The following is a 19,919-nucleotide window of genomic DNA, read 5'->3' on the forward strand; positions in this document are numbered from 1 at the left end:
ACTGGCCATCTTCTTCTATACAGGAGTTTTAATGTAGCTAATTACAAGCCCAGCCAGTCAGCTGGATTTTCTGGTGTTGTTGGTTGTCTTCTTATTGTGATAATGTTGTCAACCTCTTTCTAATTCACTGTTGTCTTTTCTTTTATAACTGTTGGCTGTGTAAAGGAGGAGCCGTGATCTCCTTGTCTCTAAAAAAAATAAAAGGCTCTTTAGTGACTTGTTTATCACTATATCCTTCCTGCAAGCACATTTTTAGAGCTCCAGGGATGGTTGCTGTGTTCATGAGAGGAGGGTAAAAGAGTCCATCCTGGCAGCCTTGCCAGGGAGCAGCAGCACTTGTTCTTCCAGAGCTGTTCTGGTTCCACTCCACACTCTCCTTCTCATCCCTGGTGTTGGTGCAAGGCCTGAGTGCTCTGGCAGCTTGGTCACCGTCCTGCTGTGTGTCAGTGCTGTGGGCGCAGGCAGGGACAGGCAATGGGCACTGCTGTGACAGAACTGGCCTCACAACAGCCTTTCCAGATAGAATGGTGATCTCCTCAGGGCAGGGCTTGAAGGTTTGGCTCTTCTTCCAAATCTTCTCTCAAGAATATACCCAAGAAACTGGCCCACAGATGAAACCCCATTGTACAGCTGAACAGTGTGTGTGTGCAGGGCTGGCACACAGCAGTGTCCTCTCACAGCCAGGCTCCTGCCAGAGACCTGCAGGACCAGCAGAGCAGGGCTGGGCTGTGCCCCTGTGCACTGGACACCCCGTGGAAGGAGCCCCAGGTCAATCACCATGGACTGGTCCCTCACAACCACCAGGGCCAGGTTGGGGCCCTGTGGGGAGCACAGGATGGGGCCAGGAGCACCCGAGCAGATCAGAGGAGGGATGGGGGAGATCAGACGGGAGCTGACCTGGGCTGGAAATTGCCCTGGAGAGAAAAGTACTGGTGTTCAGCTGCCCCAAGATAACACTCAGAGTTTAGGGTGCAGGGCCAGAAGTCCTTGCTGTCCTGGTGCTTCACCAGGCCTGGGAAGTAGCTGGAGAAGGATTGGTGTCCCCCACTTGCCATCTCTGAGTGCATCATCCCTCGTGAAGTGCAGAATGGAAAGCAAGTCTGGGACCCTGTGTCAGGACTTGCACCGAAGAAAGTGTTCACTGAGAAGCCACATCCTTTTGCTCTGGTACTTCAGTCCTGGTGCTCATCACATGTCCTTAAGACAAACTTATGCACCCGTCTTGTCAACTTTACCCCAAAAGTCTGCCCTAGACAAGGTTCATGAGCTGGGGCCAAGCTGGAGATCTGGGGTCCAGTTGTGACCAGAGGAAGGACAAGGCCTGTCCTGGGTCCTCTAAGAGGGGGGCCAGCCTCTGTGATCTCCACCAGAAAAGGCAGCATGCAGGAAACTGGAGACCACCCCCGCGCTCACTGGAGGCCCTTAGGAAGAGTTCCTCTCTCCAAATATCCAGCCCAGCTTGTTGCTGCATGAACAACCAGGAGAAACTGCCCCTGGACCCTCATTGCAGACCCCATCTCCTCCACCCCATAGAGGCCGTGCTCTCCCCCTTGGCACTGAGGTGGTTCCAGAGATCCAAGAGACACCTGTAGGAGGAGATGTTGGGTGGGGATATGGTGTCCTTCAGTGCTCCTCATGGTGCCTCCTGCTGGGCTTTGTGCCACTGGTCACAACCCTCTGAGCCTGGATGTTCAGCCAGTTCTCAGTGGTGCTGAGCAGGAACATGCCCATGATCACATTGGGCTGCACTGGGAGGAGCGTGGCCACCCAGACAAGGGCAGTTATTGCCCATCGTGACTCAGCACTGGTGTGGTGACATCTGGAGCCGTGTGTCCCAGTGTGAGGTTCCCCATTCTGGAGGAACAGGAGGAGCTGTCGTGTGGCCAGAGAAAGTCTGGGTCATGTGTGGAGTAGCAGTAGTAGTGTTTACTACTGGTGTACTACACACAGTGTGTAGCCTGGTTAAGTGGAGTGTGAGGAAACGTGCTGTTTCTACAGAAATTGAGTTGATTTTCTTCATGGATTTTGAACCACTCTCCTTCACAGCCAGTACAGTCTTTTGTTCAGAATTACTATGAGAATAATGAGATAATGCTGTTTCTTCCCTGGGATAGAGTTCATTTTGTCTTTTAGCAGCTTTACAGTGTTTGCCATTTGCTATGAGAGGAATGTCAGAACTCACTGAGATCTTGGCTGTTGTCAGGGAAACCAAGGACTTCTTGGGCAATCCAGACACAGATAGAAATTGGCAGGAGGGGACAGAGACAGGACAGCGCCTGAATTGACATGCAACTGATCAATGAAATATTCCCCATGATTAGCGTCATTCTCAGTCTAAATCTGGAGCCGGCTTCTAGGGCTTGTTACATCCGTTACTTTGGGTTTTCCAGCTGGTTTGGTTAGTTCCATTCAGAAGTTTCATCCTGTCAGGAGTTCGAGGTCAGTTCGGCCTTTTGCCGTTCTGCCATTTTGCCGTTGGCCTTTGGGCCTTTCTGCCTGTTGCCCTTTTGCTCTCTCTCGCTGGGATGGGCTGTTCAGGACCAAGGTGCTCCCTTCTGCAGGACTGGCTGCTCCGTGTGACTGGAGTTACACAGGGGATGGCACTCAGTATATTTTCTTAATTTAATTTATCTATTTCCATTTAATTTACCTGGACTATTGTCAGTGAAACCAAGGACTTCTCTGGAGTGCAGCTGCAGGTGCAAATTGGTAGGAGGAGACACAGACAGGACAGCACCTTGATTGACATCCAGGTCAATCAACAAGCTATTCTCTACCATTAGTGTCATCCTCACTATAAAGCTGGAGGTGTATTTTCCTGCCCGTTAGTTTTGCTTTTCCGACTACATTGCTTAGCTCTGTTTGGAAGTTCCATTCTATTGGGAGTTCAGTGTTAGTTCAGTTTTACGATGTTTTGCTGTTTTTCAGTTGACCCTTGGGCCTCTCTGCCTTTTGCACTTGTACTTTCTCTTGCTGGATCAGCTGTTCAGGACCAGGGTGCTCTCTTCTTTTGGGCTGCCTGTTCAGCACAGTGGGAGTTCTGTGGGCATTTGCACTGAGTGTCATATATTTTACTTTATGTATATTGTCGTATATTATTAGTGGTAGTGTATTACTTTTATTGTCTTATTAATTTTTTGTCTAAACCCACAAGTTTCTCCCTTCCCATTCAGTTCTCTCCCTTATACTCCTTGGGGACTGGGAGCAGGATGTGAGCAGCTCTCATGGTCTTAGTTGGTGGCTGTGGTAAAACCATGACAAGAAAGGGCAGTAGTAGCTTCAGAAATCTTGAAAATCACTTTCCAAGATGGTGTCAATATTTAATTTTTTGTTGTTATTGCGCAATGAGGAAGGAAAATCATGAGGAAGGAAAATCATCAGAAACTGCAGCTCTGGAGGTCCAGAGTGGAGCTCAGGATAAAGAAATGTCATTCTGAGCACAGTGCTGTGTTCATTCAGGACTCTGGATCAGTCATGACTCTGTGTTTCCAGGAACAGCTGGTGAGGATGGAGAGACAGCAGCACAGGTGGGGACACACTGGGCTGAGAACAAGGTGGGCAAGCGCATGGGGTGTCTGCAGCCTGTGGGGAAACAGCCACAGGCCTGGGACAGTGCAGGATGGACCTTGGTGGACATGGTCAAGGGTGCTGGCAAGGCTGGATGTCCCTGAAAGAGCCAAGGTCTTTGTCCCCTTGGCTATGGCTGATGTCCCTGCCAGCGAGGCCTAAGAGGAGACACATGGTTGTCATGGCCATGGCACCCCATTGCCTCCTTGCACCCCCAGGGAGTGTCACACCATTGTCCTGCACTGGGCATCGCACTCCCTACAGCCCCAGGAAGAGCCCTGAGCCACACGTGAGGGACAGGATCTCCCTTCCAGGGGCAGGGGCTCAAGGCTTGGCCATTGTCCTTCATCAGACAAACCAAGGGCTTTCTCAGCATCAGAGCTGCTGCACTTTGCCTTTGCCTGATGCAATCACTGCCTCCAATTATCTGCTCTAATGAGTCCCTGGGAGGCTTTGTCAGTAACAGCCCTCAGTGGGGCCCATTAATGCTTCAAGGTACTTTGGAGTTTGTTCTGCCTTGGACTTCTTGAGCAGATTCTTCAGTCTGTGCTTGGTATCTGAGGTTCATGGTCTTAGCACCAAATACGCCATGGGGCTCATTAAAACACAGAAAGCCCTTATGAGTGATCTTTCTTTCTGTAATTTCCTTCACATCTTCCAGACTTGTAGAACTAACTGTAGAGGTTTCAATGGGACACTTGCTGCTGAAGGTTTCAAGGAATATTTCATAAAGGAGGATTTTTTCTTTCCAGGGTATTTTCTGTCATTTTTCAGTGTATAGAAGAAGTGACAGCAGCATTCTACACTGGTCATTGATCCCAAGGGTCTCCTGAAGACATCTGGACAGGCAGGAGAACAGTCCCTTGAGCCTGGACACTGTATGGACAACCTGGCTCCTCACCCCCACCCCCAGTCTGCCGGTTCCCTCATTGGCCACCAGAGATTGCATCACTTTTCCTCCATCAGACTTCTCCACTGAGCTCTGCAGGAGATGCTGCAGCTCCTGTGCACCAGCTCCACCTGCTCTCCTGTGCAAACACTGCACAGTTCAATCAACAGCAAAACACTTTCCTCAGCTGTGTGTAAGTGGATCTGATGAGGTCCAGCATCCACAAGGGACACCCACACAAGAACTGCTTTAGACAGAGAGACAGGAGAGGATAGAAATAAACACAATGAACGTGTTGGCTGCCATGTTATTTAGAGCTCTGAAGAACGGGGCAAGTTTGTAACTCCCTGAAGCTCAAAGCAGAAACCAGACAGTTGAGAGGCCACTGAATGACCAAAGAGCAAGTGGAGGAGAAACCTGGGAGCACTGGGAAGGGCAAACGTCCAGACAGGGCTGGAAAGTTGTCCTTGGACAGGAACATTTAATCAGGAGAGGTGGGAACTCCTGAATGACGAGGGAGATATAATAATGGAGTGTTGGTAATAGAAGTACAGGGGAAGACCAATATTTCTTCTCCTACCCTTAGTACATCAGTCATCACTTGTCTCACCATAAACAGCCAGGGCCATTTTAGGGGCCCAGTGTACCTGAGGTGCTGGGCTGGGATTGGCATCTATTACACAGGACCTGGGGAGACCAGAGCACCATGCAGTGCAGGTGGAGCCTGGGCAGGGGTTCCCGGGGCATCTACACTGGCACCAGGTGTTTGTGTCCCTGGAGCTGAAGACAGTTGTGTCCTAAATCCGTCCCAAGTTCTGGAAAACTATTTCATTAACTGCCACCAGATGGCCCTACAAGCATGAAGCCAAGATCATGTTGTGTCTTGCACAGCGCCCCATGCCCTCTGAACCTGCCCTGCCCAGGACTCCTCACACGTTGCCCAGAGCGAGTCACACTGAGGTGTTGGCTGGTTCCCTGGCTGAGATGTTGGTTTAGATGGTCACCTACAGCACAGGTGGGTCCTGCCCCATCATCGCCTGCTCTGCTCCAGTCTGAAACAGAGCCCAACATCACAATGGGATCATGAGAGAACTGAGGCTGAAGGGACCTCAGGAGTCTGCAGTCCAACCCGTCACCAACTGGGTCACACCAAGGTGTTCAAGCCTTGATTCAATCAGAGCTTTAGCAGGACTAGAGAAGTGATCATCCCTTTGTAGTGGGCACTGGTGAGGCTGCACCTTGAATCCTGGGGTCAGTTTGAGGCCCCTCATGGCAAGGAAGACATTGAGGTGCTGGAGAGAGTTCAGAGGAGGGTGAAAAGGCTGGTGAAGGGTCTGGAGCAACAGTCTCACGAGGAGCGGCTGAGGGAGCTGGGGCTGTTCAGCCTGGAGAACAGGAGGCTGAGGAGAGACCTTATTGCTGTCTACAGCTACCTGAAAGGAGGTTTTATCATGGAGGGTGTTGGTCTCTTCTCCCAAGGAGCAAGTGATAGGACAAGAGGAAATGGCCTCAAGTTACGCACGGAGAGGTTTAGATTGGATATTAGGAAAAAATTCTTTAGGGAAAGGGTTTTGAAGTCTCACGTCACACCAGCCAGTTCCACCAGCCCCTGTCTGTCCCTTTCCAGACCAAAACTCTTCTCCATATCCCAACCTTCCAGGCGAGTTTCTGGGACACAGCAAATGCTGTCCAGATCCTCTGGGCCTGTTCAGAGAGAGCAGCTTGACAACATGTTGATGGGCTCTCTGTGCACCTCAAAGCCTTCCTGAACATTTTTCTCTATGTCCCCCTTGTACCAAACCTTTCTGGTCCTTGAGCTGTACATGAGGGTTTGAACAGGGATGTGGGGATGGAGTAGAAAAAAGGCTTTGTTAGTCTGTCTTGTGAGGGCTGTTCTGGGCATCCCACAGTCCAGGATGAGGGTGCTGGAGAAACCAGTGGCATTGGTGAGAGGTCCAGGAGGAGAAGGCCTTGTGCCTGTCTACACTGGGGCAGAGAGCAGTGATGCATTCATGGGATGCCCATGTGAACAGGAAGGGGACAAATGGCTCTAAAATGCCTTCCAGCCAGTTCTTTACCCATCGCACATACACCATCCAGGCCACGAGCTGCAGCTTCTCCAGGAGATGCTGTGGGACACGGTGTCAAAGGCTTCACTGCAGTCTAAGGACACAACACCCACAGCCCGTGTGGCGCATTCACTCCCCACGACAGACTTTCCCTCATCTGCTCAGCGGTCACCTTGTCACAGAAGGAGATCAGGCTGGTCAAGCAGGACCTGCCTTTCATCAAGCCATGCTGATGGGGCCCCATTGCTCGTCTGTGTGTGTGACCTCACAGTCCTTTCCCAGCCGTGTTCCTGCTGTTGGCCAATCCCCTGTAGAGGCAGAAGTGACCTCACAGTGCCCTCCACACCCATTGGTTCCTACTGGACTATGAGTTCCTGAGACACAAGTGACCACACGACATCGTACCCAACATCACCCTCCTTGTGGTCCAGTGTGTGAGCAGATCAAACTGAGTTGCTCTCATCAAATGTATCTGATAGATTTCCTATCAAGGGTTTGAGTGGAGAAACGTTCCTCAGAGGAGCTGCTGTATTTACTCTGGGGCATTTTAGATCTCCAAGGAAAAGATTAATGGAATCCTACAATAACACAGGTTGGAAGAGACCCCTGAAGACCATCTCTGTCCCACTGACCTTTATGGCACTCCAAGGAACAGCTGATGGCGTTTGTGCTCTCTTGGGTTCATCTCACCACATGCACACACTGGACATGCACATGATGTGTGTCTTTACATCTCATCTGTACAATGAAAACATGGACTTTTGACCTAGTGTTTCATAGAATCTTAGAATGTCCTGAGTTGGAAGGACTCACAAGGATCATGGAGTCCAACTCCTGTCCCTGCACAGGACACCTCACAGGTCACCCCATGTGTCTGAGGACGTTGTCCAGTCTCTTCTTGAATACTGTCAGGTTAGGGTCGTGACACCTCCCTGGGGAGCCTGTTCAGTGTCCAGCACCTCTAGGGGGAGAACCTTTTCCTCATGTCCCACTGACCCTCCCCTGGCACACCCTTCTTCCATTCCCTTGGGTATTGTTATCGGTCACCACAGAGAACAGATCAGTACCTTCCTTTACTTCTCCCCTTGTGAGGAAGCTGTAGCCACCATGAGGTCTCCTTTGAGTCTTTTCTTAAGCTCCGATGCTCAGAAACCCCTTGGTTTGCTTTCTGAAGCAGAAAGGAGAAGCCATCACCTCCAGGCAATGGGAAGGGGGATCCTGTCCCTCACACACGGCTCAGGGCTCTTCCTGGGACCGTGGGATGTGGGTGTGCAAGGCCCAGGGAAGGACAACACTGGGACAACAACCTCCAGCTTCCCCATGGGGCTGCAAGGAGGCAGCGAGGCCCCAGTGCCATGAGGACAACATGTCTGCTCCTGGGGTCAGTGGCAGAGACAACTGCCCTGGCCAAGGGGACACAGATCTGGGTTCTGTGGGTCCCTTCCAGCCTTACAGCGCCCTTTGCCATCTCCACCACAGGCTGTTCCACACGGTGCTGCCCCTGCCCCTCTTTCCCTGCAGGCTGCAGACACCCATCTCGCTTCCCACCTGCTCTCACCCAGCATCTCTGCACCTTCACTGCTGTGTTTGCACCCTAACCGGCTGCTCTTTGGAACACAAACCATGGGCTGATCCAGCTCCCTCTGGGTCACCTCTTGCCCTACAGCACTGCCCTTCCAGTGACATTTCTTACTCCTGATATCCAGTCCTCACCTTCCAAGTTGCACTTTCTGACCTTTTTTTTCCCCTCTTCTGCTTCTTGCTATTACCTAGGAAAGCTCAGCCACCTCACAAACAGGCCTTCATGCATGGAACCCAACTCACAAGATGTTTAGAGACCTTTTACCTGAGAGAAGGAGCCTCACACTGATCTTCTAAATCCCCTGACTGCTGTTGGCCTTTCAGCTTCTCTGACAAACGCGACCATGCTCCTGCTGCTGTCCCATCAGGTTCTTATGTGGAATGGACATGACAACCCGTCTCCAAGGCCTCTTTTTGGGTAGGGCCTTTGGGTACTTGGGCAGAGGTTCTTTCCCAGCCATGTCACTGCTGCTGGGCTGTCACCTCTAGACACAGAACTGACCTCACTGTCTCCTTTACACATACATGCTTCTTACTGGATTATGAGATACTGGGACACAACTGATGTCCTAACACACCATACCAATCCATAAAACTCCGATGACCCAATACCTGACCACATGAATGTATGCTTGTTTCATCAAAGTTATCAAATATATTTCCTACTAATTATTTGATTGGGGAAACATCCCAGTGCTGAATCCAGGGAGATTTCTCTGGTATGTAATATCCAACGTGAAGTGACTTGTAGACACTGTCTGTCCCACAGGCCTTCATGGAACCTCAAGGAATGGCTGTTTGGTTTCACTTGGGCTCATCTCACCTCAGGTTCCTCTCACCTCACATACATGATGTGCATGCTCACAGCTCATCTGTTCAATGAAAACCTCCTGTTGCCACTCCCAAGGGATGGGAGGTACCTCAGCCCTAAGGTTGTCCCCCTGCTCTGCACTCATCTGACATGTCCCACGTCATGTGGAATGGACACAGGGAGCTCAGTTCAAGGAAGCACATCCAGGGCTGCATTCACGTGTTTTCCCATGGGATGTTCCTCCCAACATGAAGTGATCTTGAGACACTGTCTGTCCAACGGGCCCTTATGGAACCCCCTGGAATAACCAGATGGTATTTGTGCTCACTCAGGTTCATGTCAACTCACATACATGATGTGCATTCTTGCATCTCATCTATAAAATACAAACCTGCACTGCTGAACTACTCATTTGGTGTCCATCCATGCAGGGAAGAACAACATCTGTGGTTGAGGGGCCACGGCTGGAAATGGTGGAGGGGTTTGGAAGGGTTTGGAGCTCATTGACAACATTTTCCTGACAGGAGTGACTGAGGAGTCAGTGGGGTGAGGTGCCCTGTGGGACTTAACACTTACAAACCAGAAAGAGCTGGTCAGGATGGAACAGTCAGGGATGGGAAAGTGGAGCTGAAGCTCCTGGGAGATGAGAACAAGGCCAAGAGTAGGATTTCAGGAGAGCAGGATTTGGCCTGCTGAGGGACCTGCTTGGGTCCTATGGGATATGACCTTGATGTCTGCAGAGCATTTCTCTCCGATCTTCTCCCTCCCCTCTCCCACCTGCTGTTGTGCAGTGTTTTTTACCCTTTCTCAAATACAATATCCCAGAGGTGCTGCCAGCATCACTGAGTGGCTCAGATTGGGCAAGGAGTGGGTCCATCTTGGAGCAGTTGAAATCGGCTTTGTCTGACGTTGGTCAAACTCCTGTTGTCTTCTCAGAGAGGTGACAACTGTAGCACACGCACACTCACCCACAGTTCCAAGTCTTTACCATGTAAGCCCAGTACAGGGCGACAACATGTCGTGTGCTACAAATTACTTGGTCATGGAGAAGAAACAGATCTTCTGTCAGCAACTCAAGTAACGCACCAGTGAATGAGCAGTTTCGTATGGGGAACTGTAATTGTCCTGACATTCACTGGCCAGGCAAAGCTGCAGCTGCCAACAGTCTAAAGGATCTTGGGCCAACTGCTTAACATGTCTGTCTGATGGGCCAACAAGGGTGATGTTCACCTGGATGTGGAACTGGGAAACAAGGAAACCCAGGTGAGGGATGTGAACATCAGTGTCCACCTTGGCTGTTGTGACCAGGACACAGAGGGGTCCCAGGCACCAGAGGGAGGGAGGAAGGCCAGCAGCAGAGCACAGGCTGGTGGAATCCAGAGGATAAGACTTGGACATACTGGGGGATGATGGTCAATGTGGAGACATGGAAGTAGATCTGAAGGGTGCAGGAGCTCAGGAAATCTGATAATCCTTACAGGACAGGCTGCTCCAAGCACAAGAATGATCTCTCCAAGTACCCATGAACAGAAGCATTTATCTCATGAGGCTGCTCCTCTGAACTGATGGAGCTGCAGGGCAAAAGGCAGCACACAGGAGGTGGGAGCAGGGGAAGCTGCAAAGGAGGAATTGAGAACCCTTGTCCATGGATGTGGGGATGATGACAAAGCTGCCCTGGACTTGATACCTGCACGGGAAGTGCAGCAAGATGAGCTGACAGAGCTTCACTTGCAGTAAGAGAATAGACAGTGTGAACGTGGGCCTGCTGCTGAACTTTGTAAGAGCAGAAACAGTCAGGACTGAGGTTGTTCAAGGCTTCTTGTCCTCCATCTTCACCAGCAAGGTCTCCTGGGACTTGGTTCCTGAAGGCAGGTGTCTGGAGAACACCCAGCAGTGGATGGGGCTCAAGTCAGGGGTGACCTGAGCAAACTCAGACACCATTACAGAACAGGAGATGGGTCACTTGACCAGCTCCTGAACACAAGTATCACTGTGCTGTGGCACCTGAGATTGCCAGGGACACCCACCTCTTGGTCCAGAGGAGTGTGACTCCTCTTGAGGTGTCCTGACCTGTCTCCTCACTCCCATGGTGATTTAGGTACCCACTTTTCGGACATATTCAGTTTTTATCAGGAGGTGCAACACATCAATATGGACTGGAGGCTGCTGATGCCACGTGTTCTGGAAAGGGAGGGAAGGGTGAGCAAGGAAGGAAATAGAAGAAATTTGACTTTATTACTATTTGTTATGAAAATGTTCTCTGTTTGGCTATTCCTGAAATCTCCCTAATCATTCACACTAGACTTGAAGCCTTTAGGAAAATGATGCACAGAGCCTTGGCTTGTAGGAGCATTTTCGATGTCAATGAGCCCTCTGGTGCCATGATCCTGAACTGCAGCTGCTGAAAGAATGAACAAACCTCTAATGACGTGAAAAGCAAAAGCAAACCCCAAGTTTCTGCGGGTGTTTGGACCCCATGAAGGGCCATCGCTGACACAGCTGTGAAGGAAACAACCAGTGCAGGTCCCTGTCCCTGGAGGCTGCTGAAGGAAAGACTTGGAGACACTGGTTCCAGGTGGTGAGGGCCTTGTGGAGGTGGCTCTGATGCCATGTAAGTCCTTGATGCTTGTTCATCACCAGAATGGCTGAGCCCTGACCCCTGGGACCCGGTAGATTATTCTCCAATGTTTTTCAAGGCTTTTTCTGTGGTCGGTGTGAGCTTTAGGGCATGGTTTAGTGGTGGACTTGTCAGTGTTTTCTTTAAGGTTGGACTCTGCGTTCTCTTTTCCACCCTAAATGATTCTATGATTCTATGATTCTATGATTCTATGATCTGCAATTCCATCCCCTCCAGCTTCCCTCAGAGGCGGCTGTTGTGTGGCACAACTGTCCATAGGAGAATAGTTTCTTTTTGAGACAAAGGTGGCCAAGGAACAGATCCCAGGTCAGTGCAAAGGCCCAAAGGAAGCCAGAATCTGTATGTGTGTGCACTGACACACACTGTCACCTGCATTTCCAGTCTCCGCAGCCCCAACAGTGCAGCAGAGTCTGGAGTTCTGAGCTCCCTCATCTGCCCTGTGTGACACGTGTAAAATGGAACTACCCCAGTCCAATGGCTGGTTTTGATTCTCTTCACAGCCTGAAGCACCACATGGGTCAGGAGACAAGCCAGGATACCCAACCAGGACTCACATACCCTTCACGTAGATTTTAGGTGTTCCCTGGCATCTCAGCAGACATGTCACGCTGATATCTGGGTGCAAGGAGCTGGTCAAGTGCCTCGTTTTCATTTCTATAATGATGGATTTGTGTCTGGCTGATGTGCAGACTCTGTGCATGGATGCTGATACCTCTTGGACAACCTGCTCTGAAAGGGTTAACAACATGGGCTGTTCTTTCTGGAGAGGCATTAGGACAGCAAAAAATAAGATCTTGGCTCAGGGTAAAAGAACAAGAATGGAAAAGATGTGGTCAGGACTGTTTGGGGGCACTTGTAAAGCAGCCCTGAACCTCATGTTAATTACTTCTTTATTCTGGGATAACCTGAGAGTTCTCCCTAACTTGAAAACATGAAGAGGAAGGAAGGACAGCATCATTCAGGCTCAAAGGGACCTCAGGAGGTGTCTTGACCAACCTCCTGCTCACAGCAGGGTCAGACCAGATTGCTCAGGGCTTTATCCAAACACATCTTGGTCACTTTCTGGGACAGAGTGGGTGTGCACTCCTGGGAAACAGCTTCCAGTGCTGGACTGTCCTCAGGACCTGAAAGTTTCTCCCTTTCTACAGCACCTTTCCAAGCCCAACCATCCAGGTGGTTTTTTACCCATCTACTTGCACACTAACACAGACCATAATATCCTACCTTGGGCACAAGAATATTTTGGGGGATGATGCCAAATGCCTTGCTGACCTCCAGGTAACAGACCATCAATGTTGTCCCCACTTCCACAATCCTGTCCTTTCCTCACAGAAAGCAAAGAGGATGGACAGGCACAACCTGCCCTGGACAAACCCCGTCACCTTCTCTTCCTGACACCCAGAAATGGGGTCTCAGTGGCCATGCTCTGGGGCACAGCCCTTAGTTCCCCTGCTCACCCATGGGCCATTTTGAAAAGTGCACACACTGTGTGAGAGCTGCCAGTGCTCAGGGAGTCCCCCCAGTCTCCATGAGCTTTCCAAGATGGTGGAGAGTGGCCTCACTGTGACATGGTCCTGCTGTCCCAGCTCCTGGGATGCTGCCCCTGCTGTCCCATAGACTGGAGAGGATTGTGTTAGTTCCAGGGAGCCCTGACTTGATCCCCATCCACTGCTGCTTGTTCTGTAGATTCCTGTCTCAAGTCACAGAGGCCTGGGACACATGGCTGGTGAAGATGGAGGACAAGAGGACACAGGGATTCTCACCTCTTTCTCTTATTAAATTCATCAGTAGCTACAAAGTGTCTTTGTTTGTCTTTTAACTGTTCCTGCAGTAGTAACAACTCATTCTGGGCCCTTGAATTGCCTCCCAGGTCTAGAATGAGGTCTGATCTGGACTGTTGCTGTTCCTGGAGGCTGCTGTCCTTGCAGACGAGATGAACTCACTCCTGCCACCCTGCCTGGCAGTTCATTCCATCCGTGTCACAGCTCTGTCTGCAGCACTGACAGCTCCAGCTCCCCAGTCAGGTCCCTGGCTGAGGACATGGCCTCACATCTGGGCTGAGCCACCCCAGCTGTGGCACCAGCCCAGCTCTGACCTGCACAAGAAACCTGGTACCAAGTGTCCAAGAGCCCATGTGTGCAAAGGCTTCAATTCAGAGCACAGACATGGCATGACCAAAGATTGATGAATGTCTCTCTAGATCTAGGAGTGTAAAACCAGGACAGAATGCCTAAAGTCATTCAACTGAAGATATTCCTCCCCTAGCCTGCAGAAATTAGATGCTTTGCTGTAACATTCCTGGTGTCCTCTCTAATGATAGGACAAGAAAGATGATTGTTATACTAATTTATTTTTTTAAATGAAAAAATACAATGCTGTAAAGAAGTGTCTCTGAAGAGGAGAGAGAATCAACATCACTGATTACTTCAACTTCAAAGTTGTGCTGCTGGAGCCCCAGGGACACCTGGAGGAGCCCAGAGGGGACAGAGCAAGGGACATCATGGGCTGCTCCTGTGCTGCTGAGCTGGGCTGGGCTCCTGGGACACAGGGAGCTCATGGCAGCGGCAGCGCTGCAGAGAGACAGCTCTGCCCAGGAGCAGCTCCTCTGCACACGCAGCAGGGCTGAGGGCTCTGCCTGCAGCACCGAGGGCACAGGAGCCAGGCAAAGAGAGATTAAAGGCAATGTGGGGTGGTTGTTTGCTGAGGATTCAATGAGACAAATCACAGTTCTAACACGGTAAGTCTCTGGCTGTAGGACAATGCAGCTGCATTTCCTGGAGGGAGACCCTAAGCTGGTACATCTCACGATTTATAGGATCTGTCAGATCTCTCTCACAGTATCTCTGTTGTAGAGGAGAAGAACACACTCCAGAGCAGGGCTTCCCTGCTGCACTGTCAGAGGAACAGGGAATGACGACAACTTCTGCTGAGGGTGACTGCAGGGGGAGCACCCAGGGGTGCCCAGGGCTGTCCTGCAGAGCAGGGTCCCTGCACCCCAGAAGATGTGGCGGAAGGAGCAAACCCTATTGGGCAGGAAAAGTGCTTCTTCTGTTGAGGGGGTGCAGTGCAGGTCAGGGCTGCTCACAGCTCCTGATCACCCCCGCAATATTTACAAGAGGTTTCAAGGAGAAAATCAAGAGAAGGAGTATTTTAAAGTTAAGGATCTTCCCTGAGACTTTGTTTTCAGTTTCTTACTCTTGGGAATGGGTGGGGATAAATGCAAAAGGAGTTATTATTTTGAAACAAATATTTGAGAACTGCAACTGTGTGATCAGTAGGTCTGCAAGAGAATCCCGTCATGCCTTCAGCCACTCCTCTGCTTATACAGAACCAGCATCACCTTTGCTGGACACCTTACACTTAATCTGTAATCTGTTTTCCAGCCTGCAGACAGGAAGATGCCCCCAGGCAGTGCCTGTGAACAGGCAGGATCTGTAGGGCCAGGGGAGGGCACAGAGGGTGGGATGGTCTGTGAGCACTGACAGGGAACAGACATGGACAGGGAAACACCTCCCAGGGGAGAATCTCCAGGCAGCAGGGAAATGATCAGAAATGAGAGGAAACCAAACCCGGAATTATTATGGGAGGGAGAAGAGAGAAAAGTCCCTGTGACCCCCTGCAGGTCAGATCCCTCCTGTGAGCAGCCCCCTGGCCTCCTGTCCCACCCAGCAAAGCCTCTGCCCTCAGGGCTGGGGGCTCCAAGGCATGAAGCAGCTCCTGTGCAGCCAGAGCTGCAGTTCCTCTGCAGAGCACAGGGGCTGAGAGCAGCTGCCCGGCACTGTTGGTGTCTGGGAGGTGGCTGCACAGCTGGGGAAGGGGGACGCTGTCTGAGTGCCCGGCTGCCTCTGCCCTGGCCTCTCTCACCCCCACCCTCACCGCATTTTCCTTCTTGCTCCCCTGCTCTGGGTCACTGCTCTTGGGATCTTGTTCTTGCTGTCAGGCTCTCTGGGGATGGCAGTTTCAGGTGCAGAGTCACAGCCTGATCTTGTGGATCCTTTCCTGCAGGTGTGTCCATGGGCACACGTGTCCCAGCTTTGCTCTGACCTGTGGGCTGTGGGCAACGCAGTCTGTGGGGCTGGGGAATGAGCTGTGTGTGTCCTGGGCTAAACGTGGGGTGCTGAGACCTTAGGAAAGGGTGAGACCTGTCATGGTCTGAGGTGGGTCCCTCTGCTCTCAGCAGTGCCTGGTGGCTTTTCAGGGTAACATGGGAGTGTGATCAGCCCCCATCTCAGAAAGGTGCCAGCCCAGGGCAGCTGGAGCAGGACAGAGGGACAGAGCAGCTGCCATCACTCTGCACTGACCCACAGGAACCCTCTGGTCTCGCAGGACTCGCTCTGTTCTCCCTGAGTGCAGAAGAAATGCTGAGGGTTTCTGACACCCAACAACACTCTGCAGTGAATATGGGGGTTATGTAAAAAGCCTGGAACTCCTAAACTGCCTTCACCATCTCTGTTCCCTATCACTGGGAAAGCAAGTGCTGACAGCCCTTCTGTGTTAGCAGAACCAGGACAGTCCCCACCGTTCCCTGGCCCCACTTCTGCAGAGCTGGGCTGACTTATCGACGGCCCATGGACAGAGCCCTGCACTTGGTTGCACATTTTCCAGCCCCAAGCAGGGCTGCAGCCACAGTGCTGAAAAAGGTACTCCTAGAAAAACACAAGAGTGTCTGTGTGTGACAGGCGAAGGTCTAAGGGAGTTGGTTTGATTTTTGTCAGAGAACTCTGCCCTGGATTCTCACTGTCTTTTTTTTTTTTCTCATGACAGCGCCCCGTGCTCAGGAAAAGCAAATGTCCAACAGCAGCTCCATCACCCAGTTCCTCCTGTTGCCGTTCGCAGACACACGAGAGCTGCAGCTCTTGCACTTCTGGCTCTTCCTGGGCATCTACCTGGCTGCCCTCCTGGGCAACGGCCTCATCATCACCACCATAGCCTGGGACCAGCACCTCCACACCTCCATGTACTTCTTCCTGCTCAACCTCGCCCTCCTCGACCTGGGCTCCATCTCCGTCATTGTCCCCAAATCCATGGCCAACTCTCTGTGGGGCACCAGGGCCATTTCCTATGCAGGGTGTGCTACGCAACTCTTTCTGTTTGCCTTTTTAGTTTCAGCAGAGCTTTATCTTCTCACCATCATGTCGTACGACCGCTACGTTGCCATCTGCAAACCCCTGCACTACGGGACCCTCCTGGGCAGCAGAGCTTGTGTCCACATGGCAGCAGCTGCCTGGGCCACTGGGTTTCTCACTGCTCTGCTGCACACGGCCAATACATTTTCACTGCCCCTGTGCAAGGGCAATGCCCTGGGCCAGTTCTTCTGTGAAATCCCCCAGATCCTCAAGCTCTCCTGCTCACACTCCTACCTCAGGGAACTTGGGGTTATCATGTTTAGCGCTTCTTTTTTTGAGGGATGTTTTGTGTTCATTGTGGTGTCGTATGTGCAGATTTTGAGGGCCGTGCTGAGGATCCCCTCTGAGCAGGGACGGCACAAAGCCTTTTCCACCTGCCTCCCTCACCTGGCCGTGATCTCCCTGTTCATCAGCACTGTCATATTTGCCCATCTGAAACCCCCTTCCAACTCCTCCCCATCCCTGGACCTGGTGGTGTCTGTTCTGTACTCGGTGATGCCTCCAGCAGTGAACCCCCTCATCTACAGCATGAGGAACCAGGAGCTGAAAGTGGCACTGAAGAAGCTGGTTCAGTCATTTTTCTTTCAGCAGCAATGAGTTACTCATGTCTCTTCAGAAGTGATTTCCAGTTCATCTCAGGAACCTCCTGTGCATTGAGCATTTCATCTGTGATAGCCATGTTTGTTAAGGAATTTCTTCACCCACGACACTTCTCCAGAGCAGTGACTCAGAGGCCTGTCTACTTGTTTCTGGGGCCCTGGTACAGCTGGTGTCCTGTGTCACATCTCTGTAATACAGGTGTGGACCCATTTTGAAATCACTGTATTTCTGAAATTGCAGCCATCTTTTTGAAACACCCCACAAAAGGGGATTTCCTCAGTCTCAGTATTTGGGGCTTGGGCTCTTCTTCCAAGGCTGTGGTCAGCCTGAATAAATTTCCCCCACAAGGCCATGCTGCTGTGCTTGTGTTTTTCATGGCTCAGGGGAGGACATGGGGCACCATGTTACGTCATGGTGCTGGTCTGAGTGTCCATCTGTGGCTGCCCAGTGTTCCTGGAGATGGTGAAGGACCTTCCGTGATCTGCCTTGGACTGTCTCGCTGTGGTTTCCAGGCACCACAGCCTGCTCCCTGTGCTCTGTGCTTCAACAGGGGAATGAATGACCCACAGAACCCTGTTTCTGCATTCCCCAGCTCAGGGCAGGCTGCTCTGTCACTGCGGTAGCGGGAGCAGCATGAAGAGCTCCTGGCCAGGAGTCGTGTGCTGGTGAGAGAGGCTGGCACAGGAGGAAACCAGAGCAGAGGACAAAGTGAGGCTGGCCTTGCTTCCATCATGTCATGGCTGCCCCCAGCCCTTAGGCTGATAGGCTGATCCCCCTCTCTGTCCCAGTCCATCTATCTATCCACCCATCTGTCCATCCATCCATCCCAGTACTCCATCTGAGAGAGCTGCCCCCTGCCCCATCACGTTTCTCATCCCAAAGAGATCATATAATAATTTAAGTTGGGAGAGACTCTCAAGATCATTGAGTCCAATTATTAACCTAACTCTGGCACTGAACCATGTCCCTAAGAACCTCATCTATATGTCTTTTAAACACCTCCAGGGATGGTCACTCAACCACTCCTTGGGCAGCCTGTTCCAATGCCTCACAAACTCTTCCATGAAGAAACTTTTCCTAATATATGAACTGAATATTCCCAGGTGCAACTTGAGGCTGTTTCCTCTCATTCTACCACTTCCTACATTGGAGAACAGACCAACAACCTCCATGGTCCAACCTCCTTTCAGGTAGCTGTAGACAGCAATAAGGTCTCCCCACAGCCTTCTTCTCTCCAGGCTAAACAGCCCCACTTACCTCCACTGCTCCCCGTCTGACTTGTTCTCCAGACCCCTCACCAGCTTTGTTGCCCTTCTCTGAACTCACTCCAGCACCCCAAGGTCTTTCTTGTAGTGAGGGGCCCAAAACTGAACACAGGATTTGAAGTGCATCCTCACCAGTGCCAAGAACAGAGGGATGATCACTTGCCTTGTCCTGCAGGCCACACTATTCCTGATGCTTGCTGGGATGCTGGGGGCCTTCTTGGCCACCCGGGCACACGCTGGCTCATGTTCTGTCACTGTCCATCAACACCCCCAGGGCCTTTTCCATTGGGCAGATTTCCAGCCGCTCTTCCCTGAGCCCGTAGTGCTACCTGGGGTTGTTGTGACCCAAGTGCAGGACCCAGCACTGGGCATGAAATTGAACAAGTCCAAGAGTTGGATTGTTCACCTGGGATAGAGTAACATTGAGTGCAAGTGTAGATAGGGAGAGAGCGGCTGGAGAGCAGCCCTGCAGAAAGGGATCTGGCGTGATGGTTGGCCACAGGGTCAACAGGAGGCAACACTGTCCCCCAGCAGTCAAGACAGTGACCCCCATCCTGGGGTGCATCAAACACAGCATGGCCATGTGGTCAAAAGAGGTGACTATTCTGCTGCATTCACCATTAGTGCGGCCTCACCTTGAGTTCTGTGTGCAGTTCTGGGCCACACATATTTTTATAACAAGGACGTAAAGGTCCTTGAATGCATCTAGACAATCCCCAAGCCCATTGGAGGTCCTTAGGAAGAGTTCCTCTCTCCAAATATTCAACCCAGCTTATTGATGCCTGAACAACCAGGAGAAACTGCCCCTGGACCCTCATTCCAGACTCCATCTCCTCCACGCCACACAGGCAGTGCTCTCCCCCTTGGCACTGAGGTGGTTCCAGGGACCCAAGAGACACCTGTAGGAGGAGATGTTGGGTGGGGATATGGTGTCCTTCAGTGCTCCTCATGGTACCTCCTGCTGGGCTTTGTGCCACTGGTCACAACCCTCTGAGCCTGGATGTTCAGCCAGTTCTCAGTGGTGCTGAGCAGCAACATGCCCACGAGCACATTGGGCTGCACTGGGAGGAGCGTGGCCACCCAGACAAGGGCAGTTATTGCCCATCGTGACTCAGCACTGGTGTGGTCACATCTGGAGCTGTGTGTCCCAGTGTGAGGTTCCCCATTCTGGAGGAACGGGAGGAGCTGCCATGTGGCCCGAGAAAGTCTGGGTCATGTGTGGAGTAGTAGTAGTAGTGTGTACTACTGGTGTACTACACCCAGTGTGTAGCATGGTTAAGTGGAGCGTGAGGAAACGTACTGTTTTTACTGAAATTGAGTTGATTTTCTTCATGCATTTTGAACCTCTCTCCTTCACAGCCAGTACAGTCTTT

General features: G+C 51.4%; 1 protein-coding gene across 1 annotated transcript; it reads left to right on the top strand.

The window, feature by feature from the left end:
• Window positions 1-16,342: 16,342 nt before the first annotated feature.
• Window positions 16,343-17,278, top strand: LOC308050694 (olfactory receptor 14J1-like; the record flags this gene model as incomplete). The annotated part of the gene is made up of 1 exon (XM_080360845.1): window positions 16,343-17,278. One exon carries the CDS (start codon window positions 16,343-16,345, stop codon window positions 17,276-17,278), a length of 936 nt encoding a protein of 311 aa, XP_080216971.1.
• Window positions 17,279-19,919: the final 2,641 nt, after the last annotated feature.

Source organism: Nesoenas mayeri (assembly GCF_963082525.1).
Source record: "Nesoenas mayeri genome assembly, chromosome: 29".
NCBI lineage: Eukaryota > Metazoa > Chordata > Aves > Columbiformes > Columbidae > Nesoenas > Nesoenas mayeri.